This window comes from Neolamprologus brichardi, chromosome 10 (genome assembly GCF_056152115.1).
Source record: "Neolamprologus brichardi isolate AB-2024 chromosome 10, ASM5615211v1, whole genome shotgun sequence".
NCBI classification, from domain to species: Eukaryota; Metazoa; Chordata; class Actinopteri; order Cichliformes; family Cichlidae; genus Neolamprologus; species Neolamprologus brichardi.
The window spans coordinates 12,832,986-12,852,269 of record NC_142113.1 but is presented as its reverse complement, the minus strand read 5'-3'; the positions used below and the strand labels follow the sequence as shown (position 1 = coordinate 12,852,269).

General features: G+C 41.2%; 1 protein-coding gene across 2 annotated transcripts; it reads right to left on the bottom strand.

Moving 5' to 3' along the window:
- Positions 1-1,967: 1,967 nt before the first annotated feature.
- nlgn3b (neuroligin 3b) lies at positions 1,968-18,688 on the bottom strand. 2 transcript variants are annotated; one of them, XM_006802152.3, is made up of 7 exons: positions 18,397-18,688; positions 14,449-15,119; positions 12,811-12,858; positions 11,843-11,992; positions 10,783-10,968; positions 7,971-8,760; positions 1,968-4,851 (listed from the first exon to the last, which is right to left on the bottom strand). In XM_006802152.3, exons 2-7 carry the CDS (start codon positions 14,927-14,929, stop codon positions 4,053-4,055), a joined length of 2,454 nt encoding a protein of 817 aa, XP_006802215.1. In that variant the 5' UTR covers positions 14,930-15,119; positions 18,397-18,688; the 3' UTR covers positions 1,968-4,052. The 2 variants fall into 2 exon arrangements, with proteins under 2 accessions (XP_006802215.1, XP_087703322.1); XM_087847196.1 differs by lacking the exon at positions 12,811-12,858 and having other exon boundaries at positions 18,397-18,687.
- Positions 18,689-19,284: the final 596 nt, after the last annotated feature.

The window sequence follows — 19,284 nt, the reverse complement described above, 5'->3', positions numbered from 1 at the left end:
CATCATAGTCACCTAAATGCACAGTAATGGCAGGTTTTGTAATAAGGCAGATCGCGCTAACATAATATGCACTGTTAGTTGATTATTTACCTGCCGTATTAACGGGAGAGGACGTGCAAACGTTACCGCTGCTGCTGGGTTGAGATTCACGAGTCTGGAGCGGAATTAAAAATACGACATTCATTTAAGGTTATCGGGTGTTTTGTGAGCAAATGCTTTTGCATATTCGTAGTGTTTCCTCCCTTAAATGAAATATCTACTTTGTAAGTATTGCAAGTTGCCCTGTTGTCATCCGTTCTCGTAAAGTATAACCAAACTTTTTAGCGTTTGAGCCGCCATGTTTCCTGCCAGGTAAATGACGCTCCGCAACGTGGTGACGTCATTCGGGGCGACTGGAATCGATAAGGGAATCGTTTGCAAAAATGGCAAACGATTCCAAGGAATTGAAACAGTGGGAACCGGTTCTCAACAAGAACCGGTTTTCGATACCCATCCCTAGTTAGGGCTGGACCAGGTGACCCTGAATCCTCCCTTAGTTATGCTGCAATAGATGTAGGCTGCCGGGGGATTCCCATGATGCATTGAGTTTTTCCTTTCCAGTCACCTTTCTCGCTCACTATGTATTAACAGACCTCTCTGTATTGAATCATATCTGTTATTAACCTCTGTCTCTCTTCCACAGCATGTCTTTTATCCTGTCTTCCTTCTCTCACCCCAACCGGTCGCAGCAGATGGCCGCCCCTCCCTGAGCCTGGTTCTGCCGGAGCTTTCTTCCTGTTAAAAGGGAGTTTTTCCTTCCCACTGTCGCCAAAGTGCTTGCTCATAGGGGGTCATATGATTGTTGGATTTTTCTCTGTATCTATGAAGCGCCTTGAGGCGACTTTTGTTGTGATTTGGCGCTATATAAATAAAATTGAATTGAATTGAATTGAATTGAATTAAAAAGGCTATCCAAAGAAAGTACAAAAGATCACTGGCTGTATCCCCTCCATGGAAGAGACTGCAAGAGAGTGATACCTCTCAAGAGCCTTCAGGATCACTAAAGAAACCTTCCACCAGGTCACTTGCTGTTTGACCTGCTTAGACCCTACATGTCCATCAAAACAACATGAGTTTTTCTCCATGTGTAAACATTGTTCTAATTAAACATTACTATTGTGAGGCACTTTAAAAAATTGGACTCATTCATATTCATAAATATTTATTGTCTTCTCCTGAAAGGGTTTGGTTCACTGTGTAAAAACGTTTTTTTTTTGTGTGAATGTCTTTGTTGGCAGAAATATCACCTTAATTTCTTGTATTAGATATTGCAATGACAATAAAAGGCAATCTGATTCTGATTCATAGATTGGACATAGTTGGACTGGTTTGTGTCTCCACTGCGGTGCATGGAGAGATTTTTCTTTCAGAGGACCTCTTCTTTCTAAGAATCTCTCCTTTCTCCTTTAATTAGTCATTAATTTGTGGCTCTTTTCCACAGTGTTTCTCTTGTCCTGTCGCCTCACACCCCCAACCGTTCACAGCAGATGGCTGCCCCTCCCTGAGGCTGGATCTGCCAGAAATTTCTTCCTGTTGAGAGGGAGTTTTTCCTTCCCACCAACACTAAGTGTTTGCTCATAATTGGATTGTCTGATTTTTGTGATTTTCTCTTTAGTATTGTAGCACCTTTACAATATAAAGCACATTGAGACAACAGTTTTTGTGATTTGGCGCTATATAAATAACACTGAATTAAATTGAACAGACACTTGGAATGCAAAACGGAGCAAAATGGACATAATGTTTTATTCAATTAGAGTCAAAACAAGTGAGTGAACCCAAAAACTCAGTAGGAGTTATTACATATGTCAAAGCCAAAGGCTGTTTTCTCATAGACCTCTATAGGGCTGGAAGTGTTTTCACAGACACAAGTATTGGCCCCACTGGCTATTAGAAAGATTGTAGTTTTAAGGGATATCTGTGGTGGTTTCACTTTTCAGACCCAGACGCTAGGCCAATCCATTATATTATCTATTACACTCGGAAAAGATAACCAACATCCACCAGTGTGTGAATGTGAGAGTGAATGAATAGTGGCATTGTAAAGCGCTTTGGGTGCCCAGAAAAGCGCTATATAAATCCAATCCATTATTATTATTATTATTAATGCTTTAGAGAGAACAAATCAACATAGATAGTCTAATTTTAACCCCAAGCCTTATCTAAACCTAAATTAACCTCACATCTTTTAAATTACTTCACTGGAAATAATCGAGATTCCACTTATTCAGCATCACATTCAAATTATTTAACAATACTGGACTTTAAAATCCAAATTATAACTGAACTGGAGACATCTTTTTTTGCAACTCATCAGAAAACACTTCAGCTGGAGAGTTAGGTGTGCTGAAATAGTGTCAGCTGATGCAGCATCCAGCTGCTAGCCTCAAGCAAAGAAGAGAAGCCAGGTACAGAGGTCTGTTGATCTCACTTCTTTATCCCCAGATTTTCAAATATCTTACCTGATTTTTTTTTTAGCGGCTTACCATGGTTTTAAAAAACACTCCAGGAACAGTGTAACAGTGTAAATGCAGCACAGTTCCCCTGTAACTGCATCTCTAAGGCTAATCATGACCTAGGTATTATACAGCTTAGGACTACCTTTCTTGACATATACGATTTATAAGTTGTCATTATACCTGCTTTTTCCCTATAAATTGTGTTCAAATCCCAGATTCGGACAAGACTCATCTTTAGTTCCAAAAATCTTTTAATAGCCATCTCATTTAGATTACCAGTAAACAATTTTATAGGTTCAAAGAACTCAAATCGCAAAGCTTGAGGTCCATCGTGTCCATTCAGTACAGAAAGACCCCTGGGTTTAGCTTGACAAGGGGTCCAAACCACTTGGAGAGGGAGCAATATTCTGCAAGGTTCATAAAACTGCTTTTTAAATGTGAATAACTGAATTGGTATACATACAGTTACAATGTAATTACAGTCATCTCTCTGAAGACCTTACAGTAGGCTTTTCATAAACAAACGACAAATAAAATGTTGGTCTAAGTTTATTCTGTACAAACAAGCCAAGCCAAAAGAACCATGAGTTTGGTTAGAGTAGGAAAAACACATCTTAAGCAATTTTCTCTTTATAGTGAAGCAGAAGATCTATTGCTACGATGTACTAAGCAAAAATGGAAAAGCACATAAAACAATAATATAGCAAGGTTACTCAAATAGACTACAATAAATTACACAATACTACATATGCAAAACCCAATGGTTAATTTCAACCAGTGCCTAATTTACATTTTTGTACTGCAGCTGTCAGCCACACACTTGCACCACACTCTCACAAACCAAGCCACACACACACACACACACACACACACACACACACACACACACACACACACACACACACACACACACAGTGCTATAATTTGCACTACCAGATAGAAACATTTTGGGTAAATTGGACAGTTTTAACACATGTGACCAGTAAAACTTCAATCCATTGTTGGCATGACTCCACAGTAATTCCTCATGTAAGCGATGTGCTGTACAAGGCATTTTAAAGTAATTACAGTAAAAATACATTTTCATAATAAGCAATGTACCATGAGAAATATGTATAAAATAGCTTGATAATAGTAATAATAATACTGCTTTTATGCTTCTCCCAGATCTCATCTCTGTCCACCATGAGTTGTAATGTCACTTTGTTCCACGAGATCAAAATAGATATCACAGAGTAAGAAAAACTTCCCATACAAATCCAACTGTACAAACATTATACTAAGTTCTTGCTAGGTAAAGTTCCAAAAAAGCCAAAGTGGAAAATGAAATGCACTTTTTCTTTTGGACTGCCTTTGAAAATGATTATTATAAAATGACTCTGCAGTTAGACTTCCTATTATGAGAAAGCAAAGGCAGGATGTTCGCGGTTGTACACCTTTGGAAAAAGACAGAACATACATATTAAATCCTATTTTACCTACACATCCTAAATACAGCTTTACATTTCCATTTTTCATCTATGTCACATTTCTCATCTCTTTCTGGCTGCCAGGCTATACCCTTGTGGTAGAGTGGGTGCTGGGCAGGCCTGCAGAGCTGTAGCCAGCGGGAAAGGTGCTGTATGGACTCATGTTGGAAAGGCCCATTAGGGAGTTGGGGATCATGGTGATGTTGTTGGGGGTCATCAGAGGGATGTCGTCAGGGGAGCGGCGCTGACTGAGCGTATAGTCCAAACTGGGCGAGACGTGGAGAGGATTGTGAAGGGCCTCGCACTGGTTCCTTTGCTGGGATGACAAGGTCTCGTCTACTGTTGTGGTGTGGCTTGCATTATTGCCTTTGCTTTCACGCTGCGGACTGGGCTGCTGTGAAGTGTCCTGGCGGCTGCGCTTGTCCTTGCGGTAGTACAGAGCAGCAAAGGCCAGAACGTTGAGGAACAGCAGTGACGCCCCGACAGCAATAGTGACACTGAGCTCTGTGGAGTAATCTCTCGGGTTTGGCATGATCAGAGGACCCATCTCTCTCCCTCCTTCTCCGCTACTGTGGGCAGTGGATAAAGGGGGGCGTCCAGTGCCCCCAGGCCTCTTGCCATTGGACTGGGTGGGATCCAGTGGTGTGACCTTGGTGGTGGTGGAGGAGTAATGGAACATGTCATGGAGGTTGTAGAGATGGGGCACCAGGTGTTTCCAGAAGGCTACTTTGGTTGCACGATAATGGTCACGGATACGAGGCTTCAGGCCAATGTGCAAGTACAGCTGGTCGTAGGGGTCATACTTGGACCAGGCTACCTCCTCAAAGCGGTTGGCCTTGGTGTGGATGAACTTGGTGTCCTGTGGCACTGGCTTGTTAGGATCCCTATGAAGACATCACAGGTAAATTTTAGCCTTGGAGGGAAATTCATTTCAATATATATTAACTTTTAGCACAATCCTCTTCAATCCTAATTCAATGAACATTAGATTTTTTAAATATGTGATTTGGCTTATATTTGCCCGAACATCAATGGGCATCACTACTGAAAAATATCTACATCACTACTGTTTTAATAACAGGAGGGAAGTGCAAAGTATTTGGTTGTTACAGTTACTATTCTTAAACTTAAGTAGAATTTGCAGGGATTTCTACTTAGGTATTTGTTTGGCATCTTTTTACTTTTACTCCCTACCTGTATCACAAATAACTCTCCTTTCTGCTCCTTACATTTTTAAACAGGCTCATTACTTAAATTTTTACTTTAGCCATTTTAGGGGAGTTATTATATGCTGTCACTGAGTACCTTCAAACATCAGGCTGAATCTAAATGGAGGGAACAAAAAACATAAAAGACAACCCTACTGGTGTGTCAATCACCGGCGCTAACCATACACAAAGAGATTAAAGAATTTTGTTTTTAAAAAAAAATACAAATTTAGGCCTCATTTAGCGCTGTATTCAGGGGTTTAAGTGGACTAGAATGATCTGGAATGATGTTTTTGGTGAAGGTGTTTATAAGTTGTGACTGCTAGAGCTACAGAAAAGAAGTGAATATAAAGGAAGAAATGTTTTTTTTAACTAGCAGGTGATTTTAAATTCAATATTTCTAAGAGTTCAACAAATATCAGCAAACACTACTCTACTAGCTAAAAGTATAGTTATTGTTGTTGTTCCTCAGAGAGAGCAAAGAAAGTGAGATAACTTCACTTAGATGTAGAAAGATGTAAGAAAAAAGGACGGGTTTATTTTTTGGGTTATTATTGATTATTTTTAAGGGTATGGTCTGTTCGTTAAGATTTGAAATTGATGCTCATACATAACATTCAAATTTCTTTTATACTAATATTTCGATATTAAAAGGTTACATAAAAGGTTGCAATTTCATGAAGGGCGTGCAGGTTTGCAGTAGTGTAGTGAAGTTTATAATGTTGTACTTTGTTGGACTGGTGCATGAGCGGCTGTGGTGTTCATGGTCAATGTAAGATTACATCAGTAGATTGAAGGTGATCGTGCTGTTTAGATTCACTCAATCAGTTTATGCAAAAGCATCTGCTTATATCTTGTTGAATTCAGAGCAGCTACACAGGTCAGCTGATCTGAGCCTGTATACAAAAAAAATCTTAGTTCTAAGTGATTCTTTCCCCACACCGCACCACCACAATCTTAGGGTTCGCACACATGCCAAATCTCACTGACTATACACATTTTCCTGTTTAGCCGTTGAGGCAAAGTCTGCAGTTGAAGGCAAATGCAAACAGAGCTGGTTTTATTTATTCCCTTTGTTTGTCCTCTGCTTCTGTTCTGCATAACAGGAATTCAAGCCGAGCGCAATCATTAGAATTACAATTTAAGTTGAAATGGACTTTCTATTCCTATGTATTAATATTATTTTATGATGCTATTAATATAACATGAGATTCAGTTAGTTTGGTCAAACTTTGAGTACATTTCACAGCCTATACTTTTTCACTTTTACTTGATTAAAGAAGTTAAATTGGTACTCTTGATGCTTTTACAAGATTTTATTTTATTTTATTTAACAAAACCTCTTTTCTTGTACTTAAAAAAAAGTCTGGTAAAACTGCCCCCTCTGGTGAAAATGACATTAACCTCATTGCTCAGGCCCACAAGTCAAGTCCATAAATGTTGCCCTTCCAAATATATAAGGAAAGATAGCTTTTCCAATGAAATGCAATACAGAAAGAAGAGAGAAACCTTACCAACATATAAGCAAAACAACAGGTAAACACAATGTAATATCACAAACTCTCCTCAAGAGCTCAGCATCCCCTCATCCCCCACACACTGAAACAGCAGCCTATAGTGATCAGTGCTGCATATCTGCCAACCACTAGGGCCATCACCCACAAAGATTCATTGCAGTTGTGCATTCAAAATGAAGGAAGACTCTGGCATGCAGCAGGGGAGCCCTCCACCACAACTCACTTAGATGTCTTTTATCTTCAAACACACTTAGTAAATCTTTGCCTCGGTATGATGAATTGAAAAACAAAGCTGTCAGAAAAAACAGGTGCAGAGCTCCACTCCAACTCCACATCCTACTGGAAGCCTTTCAGTTAGTGCAATTTGATCTTTGCTTGTTTTGGGCAAAATAAACTCACAATCGCTGAAAATTGAAGACAGATATATAGATGAATAGGCTGCATTTTTTTGCCTCCTTGTAAAATCGATTTAAAAAAAAGCTAATCTGCCAGAAGGACAGACAGATCCTGAGTGAAAAATAAGAGTTCGTCTCTAAACACTTATTTATTACCAGCATTTATCTGTAATACAAGTCGACGTATTTCCGTAGTGACAAAGTGAGTCACTCCTATCAAAAAACACAACTCACTAAAGCTGGCCTTAAATTTATAGAGCACATCTAAACTGTGTCTTCAAACTTTCTCTTCAGTGTAACCTTTTTGTTAAACACCAATGAACTGCTTTAAACATTTATGCGAATGAAGCTGTAAATTTTATTAGCCCTTACCTTTCGGACAGCTGCCCAAAGTGATGAAACTGTGTTATGTGCATTACACCAGGTTTTAGAGATAGCTAAACAAGACTTTGACTGTTTAAAAAAAGAGACTAAATAGATACACTCAGTTTTGTCAGCTGATATGACTGTGCTGGACTGATGTCTGATTTTTTTAGGATTTGGCATTATGTATGCAGGGAAGCAATTAAGTTCACGGGTATGGGTGCAGAGTTAAACTGTTTTTAAAACATTTTTAATGAGGTCAAACCAGTTGCAGCAAAGGCAAGGAGACCTATTGCTCAATAAGTTGTCTAAATTAAAATCTTTTTAATGTCAGGAATTGATGCAAAGCAATAAAAACTAAAGCACAATTTGGGGACAGTTATGTTATTTCACAATCATTTCTGAGCAAAGACAGGAATATGAAATTAGATAGTGAATGGCAATTTAATGCATTTCAACGAATGTGTAAATGAGTCACATTCTTATTACTTTACTTTTTGCTGAATCCACTGCTACTCACCCACTTTTCGCAAAGTTGGTCCAATAAGTCATAACCACAGCGCTGAGCATGATATCGTTCCTGGAGAAATTACAGGGGAACAGATCAGTTGGGCCCACCATGGGGATGCCAAATACATAAGGCACCTCATCTCCATGCGCTGAGTCTGACCACACTGGCTTCATAAGGCTCTGGCAGTGGTGGTAGAAGGCGTAGAAGTAGGTGGGCGAGCCGTAGCGGGCGTGTAGGTCAGCCGTTACCACCGACGGCTCCACCCACTGGTGGTCAGTGAAGAGGGCCACCAGGGTCTTCCTCCTAGTCTCTGGGTTGTCCTTGTCAGCCCAGTCTGTGTACATGAATTTGATTGTCTCCCTCAGTGTGTCCTTCCCTTCTGGGTAGCCATACAAACTGTCCACAAAGTCGGACACAGCAAAGTCAAAGTCGCTGCCAGACACACCGTCTTCCAGGTCCATCACATTCTCCACAAAGCGCAGGCCCTCTCCCTGATTAACACCCAGCATTATATCATAGTTAAGGAACTCGCCCTGCTCCATCAGGATCTCTGGGTCATCTGGGATGACATCACCATCGATGACAGGGCCAAAAGCCACGCGGTAACGGGCAGCCTGGATGTCTTGCTCAACCAGCTCTTTAGCACTTTTCTTCTGCAGGCAGGACACCATGTCTACTGTGTCCAACACATTGCAGCCAACCCTCTCAGCAAGCATGCGAGTGTACTTGACTGGCTGGTAGTTGACTGCCCAGCTGGACAGCGCCGAACCACTCTGGATGATGGCTCTGTGGAACAGACCTTGGGAGACAAAATTCAGAACAAAAACACACAGGACAAAGGCACAGAGAACATAGGTTAACCAGCAAAATCATATTTATTAACAGCATTCCTGACTGCCAGGAGCAAATACATGATTCACGTTGCATTAATTGGTATTCATAACTAAATCTGAGGCTGGCTGCCCGTTGCTTCTTGTGGCAACAAGATGAAACAAGGCCACATGTGACGTACTTTGATTATTAATCAGGAAGATTAGAAATACAAAGAATGATAAGGCCGGCGAGTTGAGCAGATGAGACGCCGCTAAGTAAAGCAGCGGGTAGAAGAAATAAATTAGTAAAGAGGAATGTTGCTTCTTCTTCTGAGAATAAGAAAAACGCCAAAAAGAAAATCCATTCTTTTCTCGGCTGATTTCTAATTTGTCTCATGTGGCGTCTTCTCTATATGCAGATGACAGGGAATGCACATCAAACCAATTTCAACTCGGCTCAATTTTCAGTGAGGAGGTTCCAGTTTTCCTTACACTGGTTATGCACAGAGCTACTGTAATTGCAGCAACGTTATTGGCGTCCTGCTAACAAGCTGCTTAGCATACACGTAGCTTGCTGGTGCCAACTCTGTGGTGCAGGGGTGTGTGTGCAGAGAGCTGAATATGCAGTTACCCTGATCCTTCAGTGTTGATACAGTAAACACGCTGCTCTGTTGAATTGTTTATATGCAGTGCGTCACCTCTGTCTCTGGGGATTTTGTTTCTAGCACCTAAAAATGACAAGTGATATGTATCAACTCAGAAATACTCTGCTGGGGTTAAGGAAGAGCGTTCGCTGGAAAAGCAGTGCAGGGCCAGTGTCACTTTCTCCTTCCTTTGCTGTCATTTATTTCAATTTTTTAGGGCAGCAGCTAGCTAGTCTACTTCAAAGACAGCCGGAGGTCTTTGTGCATTTGCTGCAGCCGAGCTAGGACATCCAATACAAACCTCACAAAGGACGGCTCCCGCAGTCTCCCTGTCCTCGCATAGATGAAAACACACAATTTCTGTCCTTCTCGTGATTTTGTCCAGCATCAATGGGAGACCCAGGGCAATAATACAGCAAAGATAAGATGTTCAACTCCCAGCAGGCCACCCATATTGAAATACACATCTTTGATTCTTGCAAGGCGCTTTGGATGACTGTAAATCAAACAGCATGTTTTATTGTTATCTAGTTTTCTTTTTACCGAGTGTCAGAAGATTCCTGTAGGTAATGTATATCCTTTGCAGAGGAATTTCAATTAAAATCAAAGTGTCTTACACTGTTCAAAATATATGAAATAATTTGGTTTAAAGTATGTTTTCAGTTACAACACTAATGCAGCAGTTGTGTGTGTGTGTGTGTGAGTGAGAGAGAGAGAGAGAGAGAGAGAGAGAGAGAGAGAGCCAGAGCCAGAGCCGTGGAGGAGGGGTTTATCAGTTTTTAATGAGAATATCTTAAGAATTCGGACTGCTTCATTCTCATGCCAACCTTGTCTTTGGTAAACAATGTCTTCGCTCAAGGTTTTGCAATGACGGACGACAAACACACAACATTGTTGGCATTTTTAAAACATTTTCGGACGCTGCAGGTAGGCACACAAGGGTAAACAAACATCACGTGGAGAGACTGAAATATAAATGAGTTGGAATGGTAAAAACTGATGGTCACAGGTGAACTCGAAGACATGCTGAAAACTTTATAATGCCAGTAGGCTTCTTTAAGAGCTTAACGTTTTAAGAGGCAGAGCTCTTAGCCTGATTAGATTGAGTAGAGGGGAACAAAAGCAATCACTTACTTAACGAATACCCCCTTTACCCTACTCCCATATCATAACACTTCATCTCCCTGCCAGAGCATTTGGAGCTTCATTTGGAGAACAAAACTCTAAAACTGACCCCCCGCCAAAACCTCAGGTTCATTGATATACTGGTGCTGAATTTTGGCATTAGTTATAGCCCAAACAGCAGGCATTAACACCACATCAAAGTGAGAGACAACTTCAAAAACAGTGATTGCAGATTCCTACCCTCTGAGTGGTGGGATAGAGTCAGCAAACTGACGCAGGAAGCACCAATTCCAGATCCAAAAACCGTGATGCGACTGGGGTCTCCTCCAAAGTACCCGATATTTTTACTTATCCAGCGTAGGGCTTGAATCTGGTCCAGGAGTCCGTAGTTTCCTTTTGCTGCCTGGTCACCGGTACTGAGGAAGCCTGGTGTATACAGAGAGACAACAGAGCCAGTGATGAAGAAGAGCTCGACCAAATATGTCACAGCTTTGATCTAAAGCTGTAGCCCAGCAGGGAGTCTGAATGAACTGACACCATTCCCCCTCAGGTGTAAATATGCCTTTGCTCTCTCCCACAGTATCCCCCACACTAACTTAGCCGACTCCTTGTAATAGTCTTCCAAGCAGGAGCGCCCCTTACCAAGCGACCGAGGCTCCGCTGCTCGTGAAATTTCAATGCTCTCCTCATAAGAGTGACTTCATAACGTTTAATGTAATGTAAATAAACCTTTTATTTCCAGAAATAAATGTCATTAAACTACAGCGAGGTCACCGTTGCCCTTACACTTGCTCTTGTTACTGATCCGCTTGTCAAGTCCCATCCAAACACCTTACTGTTTTGAATGTTAAACACAGGGTGGAGGGTGTGGGGGGGCTCTCGACCTTGTAAATGCCTGCGAATGGCGCAACCCTCGTAGCGTAAATTGTTTTACTTCGAAGAAAGGCTGATAATCTTGTACAGATTAGATAAATCCATCTAAAAGAAGATAAATTGTGTTTTTAGAGTGGGTATAAAACAGATTGTGTGAAACAAGGACATGGCATGATAAGTGTTTGCATAGCTTTTCCTCTGAAGACAACATTTGTATGCAGATCAAGCTACACTATGCTACCCAGATCTCAGGAAGCTATATTTCCTTGTACAGCTTTCCACTATAGTTTTCTCTCACGTCTGTACTACATTTTATATGGTAATGACAGCAGCACAGTTGATGCTAATGACAGCGGTGACAGTTTATTCTCCCAAGTTCAAGCAGGACTAAACGTGTTGTTTGAAATGCCATTAAAATGTACCGCACCTAGTATTCCAATTCTGTAGTTGAGCGTGACGACGACAACATTTCCGTAACTGGCCAAAACGCTGCCGTCCATCATGTTGCCGGTGCCCTCCATGTAGGAGCCTCCATGGATGTAGACCATCACGGGCCGCGCTTCGGAGTCCCTTATATCTGCAACATCGACGCACACACACACACACACAGAGATGCTAGGCAAACACCTGCAGAGGTGGGGGTGGAACAACAGTGAAATGTAGACTTAAAGGAGAACTGTTACTAAAACTTTATGGCCCAACCACTTCAGTATGAGGTATGGGAAAAGACTGCTTAGAAAATGTGCTCAGAAGCAAGCTAGGGTGGGAGGCCTGTGGTCTCGAAGCTGTAATGACAAATGGCAAATATGCTCTGACACGTGTGTATGAATAATAAATAATTAACCACAGTTTCTATAGTGCATGTGAGGTGCGGGAGCAAGCATTATGTATAACATGCATGCGTAAGCAGTATTAAAAACCCACAAATTTGAGACTGTCTATGTTTAGACCTAACTTTATAGATATGAAGTGGAAGGTGTCACACTACTCTGAGCTCTTTCTATTTATTAGTATGATCTAAGAAGGAAACAGTCGTCTGTTTTCGCTATGAACAGAAAATCTATATTTCATGTTTTGGGGCCAATTTATTATATTGACGAATGACTGTCTTTACAAAGGACTATAAGACAGATAAGTAAGAATGCAATCTCTGGATCAATGTGCATGAAAATAGAGATATAGCACTTACTGAAAGGATTGCAACTGTGTTCAGTACAAGACCGAGATGCACTAACAGGAAACTTATGTAATCATAAACCGGATAACATTTTTCTTATTCCTCTTCAAATAAAAAGAAACCCCCGCAGTTCTTTAGGAAAGTCAAAACAAAGGAGTGTAAGATCTTCATGAAACTAAAAGAATCCATGCATCAAGACTTTGAGCTCTTAAAAATACCTTCAGATATATGTATCTCAGCCGCCCCTTTTTTCTTGTGTTGGCTCCCTGGGATTCACATAAGAAAAAAAAAAAAAAAAGAAGTACAGAATTCAAAATAGCATGGTTGACTGTGCCTCTTAAATAATATACTGTCGCTCCAGACTTTCCTCGGTACAAAAAAGGTAGATGAAGTTAGGTATAATGTTAGTGTTAAGACGCTAACATTATGACACAAAATGATTACTGTTTATAATTCAGGTTTTAACAAATTGGTATTACCCGTTAAATCTTTTGTAAGTACGCACACATGCACATACACATGCTGTTGCCGTTGAACGCTTCAGTAACTGTGACAGCGAAGGATGCACGTATCTTGGTTCATCCTTCTCTCTATATTTAGACAAAGTGTCGCGTTGATTCTTTGCAAAGTGGAATATAAGGTATATAGTGTTTTGGTGAATAGTGATAAAACTGCGAATAATGCAATATTCAGAAACAGCCTGTGTAATGTGACAGGACGAGACAGACCACTGGAGGTAAGTGAAAAAAGGGGTTTCACATCAGTGAAACAGGTAATAAAGTCAGAGCATGCCCCGGGTGCCTTTTAAATAAACAATGAACAAGTCTGAAGAGAGAAAAATGTATAGAAGAAAAGGGCAATGTTACTCTGAAATAATGTGTTATTTAACCTGTTTGTGGCCAGATGAGTAGGCCTGTTGGAGGAACTCATTCGAGGGGCTGTGGGGCTGCACCATTTTGGACTGCTGCCTCTCAAGGAGGCTGTTTATCTGTTGTTGCTATGCTACCAGAGAACAGCCAGTCAAAGCGTGGCATCTTACAAGTTGAACACGGCTAAACTTTCAGCCCCCCCAATTATGTCAAATACTCTGGAGGGAAGCTGTAACTGTAAGAAACCAAAACCTAATTGAAGTAACCTGAATTAAAGACCTCTGTTTGTCAACATTTGATTTAGGGAACACGCAGCATTACCGTGGTGTTACACTGTGCTGCTAATTTGCAGATTCACTCAAAATGTTTCCTCGCTGGTTCATTTCACACTTCTATTAGTTAGAAGAATAGGACTGGATTCAGCATGCGATAGACGGTTGACTCCTGTACCTCACTAATTAGCCCCCAGCAGACATGCTGTCGGAGCAAAGCAGTGATTCGGTAATTTTAAAGAAGTTTTAGAAAACATGGAAAGCTAGCACTTTTACTTTTACTAGCACTGCTGTAATTTCCACTGGTGCTGTAGGCTCGTTATTTTAAAAAAAATACCAAAAATTTCATTTAGTTAAAGGGGGGACCAGTGCTCGAACAACACCTTGGCTCTGAAGTACTTCACTCGATATCTGTTGCTGGGAGAACATGCACATGCCTCAGTCTGTCTATGTTTAGGTATGCAGAGGATCAATTAAGTGGCATCAGGGAAAACTCTTTAGTTGCCTACCAAATCATTACCCCTAATGTGACAGCAACATGTCAGACAATGATGACATTGCACTGGGCAGTAAATCAGCCCTTGCTGGCAGCAGCGGCATGGATATTGGTTACACGCATGCTTTATGATGATCACAGCACAACATCAGGGCCACGATAAACAGTGATCAATGGACGTGGAACGCCATCGCTGTCCTTTGTACCACACCAACTCACCATCGTCTGTTGGAGCGTAGATGTTTAGATACAGGCAGTCCTCGCTCTGATCCTGAATGTATGTGGCCACTGTGTCCAGGTTATAGGTGAACCATATTGGCATCATAATCTCTGGCACAGTGTTGTGGATGTTCTGAGGGCAGACGGGCATGAAGTGGGTAGCGTTCTTGATGCCTGACCAGGAGGAGGGCTGATCAGGGGGCATGAAACGCTTCTCGCCCAGAGGTGGGGCAGCATAGGGGACCCCGAGATACTGATCTACTGGCCTGAGGACCTCACTGGGCACAGGAACCCTGAGGCCGCGCAGTTTCCCATACTGGGTGGTCACAGTTGGGTAAAATTTCTGGCTCGTTGCCCTGGTCAGTGACCAGCAGGAACATAATATCCACCAAAGAAGAGCACAATGGGTGATGGTTACAGTCCCTTGCCGATGTAGCAGGTGTGCAGGCAACAGATGGTCTCTAAATGTAGCCAGCCACATGGTCTGGGCAAGATGGTGCCCTTGCACAACACAAATGCACACTTTAGTGTCTATTCAGTCCCTCTGCACTGACCCTGTCAACCAGACATCACTCACTGCGCCTTTAGATCTGACAGTTATAAAATCCGAATACACCTCAACCAGGTATTGAGCGCCCCCACTTCCAGCTTTCATTGCAGGGAACACAGATCTGAAAACGAGAGGATTTGACAAATTAGACCAGAAAAACATGAAAATGTGTGAAAAGAGTGAAAAAAACAAAAAAATATCCACATAAATGATATTTTTAATAAAAGCATTACCTTCCTTTAGTTTAGCACTAAACGCACAGACTGGCTTGATAATAACCTTTTTATGCTTGCTCATGCACAAATCACTGAATACTGATCTTTGTGTATCAGTGGAGGAGGCGATAGGGAAAATCTGAAAAACCCATCTGCTGTGATGTTGGAGTGACGCTGCGAAACCATCTCTAGCTAAAAGGTGTTAAGAACTCAATTTCTTATGTAAAAGCAACACAGAGCAGAAGAGACAAATCTTTGATAAGTACCAAAGCAAGATTAAAAAACGGAGAATAAATATGACTCGACTGGAATGTTTCAGTGTTTAATTTATTTCAAAAACCCCAAATCATAAGTGCAGTCTTTTTCTTTTCTTTTTTTTTTTAGTCTTTCAGTGCATCTAAGCAGTACTGTCAGCTGTTGACATGATACATAATGGAAGTGATGAACATTCACAGAACAAACATGCCTGATGGGACCCAAACCTCTCCACGGGGTGGAGTATTTGGAAAAGCCTTCGTGTCTGTAACTGCTCTGCACTTTTTGCTTCCACTACTTTCAGGTGTCATAAATGGTAAGTCAGTGAATGGAGAGTTCAAGGCAGGATGATTTATTTTAGCTTTTGGATTTTTACTGCCTTTTCTAGTTTTTAACCACTACAGTTTTCATTTCCTAGAAGAACTGCATAACAGCAAAGCGTAAAACAATAGAAGCTGCAAAATGAATTCCTTGATTTTTGACCTGTTAGTCCTTCAAGTAACCGACCACATATTAACACATATTAGTCTGTCTCCTACCTCGCTGCAAATGCAATTACCAGGTACCTAATAATAAGTAGTTACTGATTTATTGGTGTGTAAGCGTCACACACAGTCACCCCAACCACATGTGTGCACAGTGGTAAAATAAAATGTAACCTTACCCCATGGAGACCTATAGAGAATAGCTTCTCATCCAATTAACAATGCTCTAATACAAAATTCATCCCATCTTAGTCCTTATGGTCTAGGACAGCCGTAGGTGTGATGTGCTTAACATCAGGTTCACACTGGCATGTCAATAAGCAAAGCAAAAGCAAGCTTGTTAACCTATTTAGATTATTGATAAGCACTTCACTGAGGTTTGTCAAAGCCTGCTGCTAAACAGCTCCATTTTTAACCCGATGAACCTAACTAATAAGAAAGGGAGCAGTTTCTTCCAGCTATTATAAACACTAATTAACCATAGCCGTGGCGCACCGGTTTTCCTTGTCCTCTGCAACATTTTGTTTACACTGGCAGGGACACAAACACAAACAGAGGCAGCTCGTCCTTTTCTTTTGCAGGTGCTGTGCATCAACCAATATGAACATCATTACATTATTCCCATTTCCAAGCAATGAGACAATTCAGATACATTTTAATTCTCACACTAGCACCGAGGTTCATTTGAGAAATATTGTAGATCTGTGCCTGGGGCCAGCTTTGTCTGTATTAATTAACAGTTATGAATGTTCCACCAAAAGCCAAAAAGGACAAGACTTGTTCTATCCCCTATCTTTTATACGACAATGATGTACAGCTCCCACGACATTTAAATGGGAAAGATAAAGAACCAGATTTTTTTTTCCTTTTTTTCTTCTTCTGTATATCAGGGCACATCTCCTGGTTTGAAAGTGACACAGATAATAAATCATTTGGATCCATTTAGAGGTGAAAAAGCCTTCTCTCTCTTCACAAAACCTGCTGTGAAATCATTATCCATTATGAAATTAGCGGTAACATGCTGTACAGAGGGAATCACTAGTCAGACTTGGTTAGTTGTCTCTGGTTTAAGAAGCAGCAAAAAAAAAAGAAAAAAAAAAGGCAATGCTGGAGATCGAGGAGATAATATGTAGACTTAAAATGAGAGGCATTACCTTTCTCATCACACATTTGCAGTGTTGCTTTCAACAAATCGGTACGTTTTTCTCCATCTGACATCCAATCAGAGTCCTAATTTAAGTGTCGGAGCAAATCTGATGGTTTCTTTTGGGGCTGTACCTCATATAAAATACTTATTTTGTTTCACTGACGTCACTGCAGACAGTCAAAGCGCCTGCATACTGCTTTCCCAACTTCTTCTGGTGTGCGATGGGACAGATGTGGATAAAAGCTTTATAGCTTACACCAAATGGGCCATGTAATAAAATTGAGCTATCACTCAGTCAAGTATGATACACCGCAAGTTATTTAGCAATTTAGACTGGCAACATGCCCAGAACCCAGTAACTAAGTTATATTTAAAAAAAAGAAAAGAAAGGAAAAAAAAGAAACTGTTTTACAACCATAATGTTTTACTCTAACAGGCTTGTTTGCACTATGCACACACACATGTGGGTGCGCCACATCGGTGGTTTAAGTGAATACCTAGCTTCCCTGAAGCCAAAATACTTCAATTCCCATTTGACTGACTTGATCCTTGTTACAAACCTATTAGAATGATTGCTGTAATCATGTTTCACTCCCACCATTACTATCTCTACACCTACATCATTGACAGGCACACAAATCAACTCCAATTCACCACTAATAAAAAAAATCTCAACAACATCTTATCGACTGGATCCTGGTAGCCCGGGGCCCCCCCTGACATGAAAAGATTGGAGAAGGAGCCTGTGTCAGACAACAGTGGGCTACCGAGCTCCCAATGCCCTTGTAATTCGACTGGTGTGGATCAAACCCGTTTTAGTGGATTTCCCAAATCCCCCTAATTTTGCAAGGCAATAAAGAGGAGCAGGGATTGGTGTAGGGGTGAAAAAATATCCTCCGCGGAAGGTGTAGGTAGCACTCAAACGTAATGATCACTGCTTTATAAATTAATGCAAGGATGCAGACCAGAGAAAACCAAGCCACAGCCCACGTAGCATCGACAAACTGCTGTAGTGTGTGTGTGTTTGTGTGTGTGTGTGTGTGTGTGTGTGCGCGCGCGCCTCACGTTGTGACTGGGAAGCTTGTTTAATCTAGGTCTAGGACGGTGTAATATTGGATAAAATTTGGGAAAATAAAACACCGAGCACAGAAAAGAGCCACTGTGGTAAATCGCAAAGCAATCGCTATAAAGAACACAGTCAACCCAGATGTCAGTGATCAATCTGAACAAAGATTCATCTCGTGGAGAGAAGAAAAAAGGCATTAAAAAAATATCAGAATCATTAGGTTAACTCACCTGCTTATTCACAAGCTAAGACGCGCTCCATCTCGAGATTTCCTCCATACTATGCCCGTCAGTTACATAAAACAATATGTTTCGTGCGTGTGTGTGAGTGTGAGTGGAATATTTCTCCGGTTTCGGTATCAAACGCGCAGATCTTCACTCTTATCTCCTGCTTCGCACAGTCTGTGTGCTTTGCGCATTCACGACGCCAAGGTCAGGAGCGCCAACGGTTTTAATGGAGCGCCCACCATAGAGATCTCTCTACGGCGCCCACTGCTAGCGCGTTACTAGGCAACCACCGGGATACGCCGGTGCATTAAATTCACCATCCAAAAAACCCGACTGAATCCCAATTTAGAAACCATTAACTAAGCACCTTAACCTCGGACTGCACTCATGGGCGCACACGTTTCGTGTAGAGGTAAAACCCATCTACGACTGACCACATCAAAAAGTAAAGTGAGCAGGCCTGCACGGACAGAGAGAGAGAGCGAGAGAGAGATCACAGACACATTTGCATTGGCAAAAGCCTTTTTAGCAAATTGTGACAACAACGGCAAAATAGAAAATGTTGCAAACCAGCCTCCAGTGTTATCCCATGCTTTGCAGCACATGTTAGACCTAATCACCCCCTCGTAGTAGAGTCATTAAAAATCTTATTCGTACTAGATCTACACTACACAAACAATCAGACTGAAGGTGCAAAAAACGAACAAACAAACAAACAAAAAAAACTAGTTAAATGCTCTGAGCCAAAATGACCACAGGTGCTAGGAAACCAGTCTATGACAGGTAAGGGGGAAAATATATCTTCCCTAAAAAACAGAGATCATTCCAGTAATTGTTTTTTGTTTTTCTCTAGCTTGCTGACTTTCTGTTTAAGCACCTGTATGTGGGGAA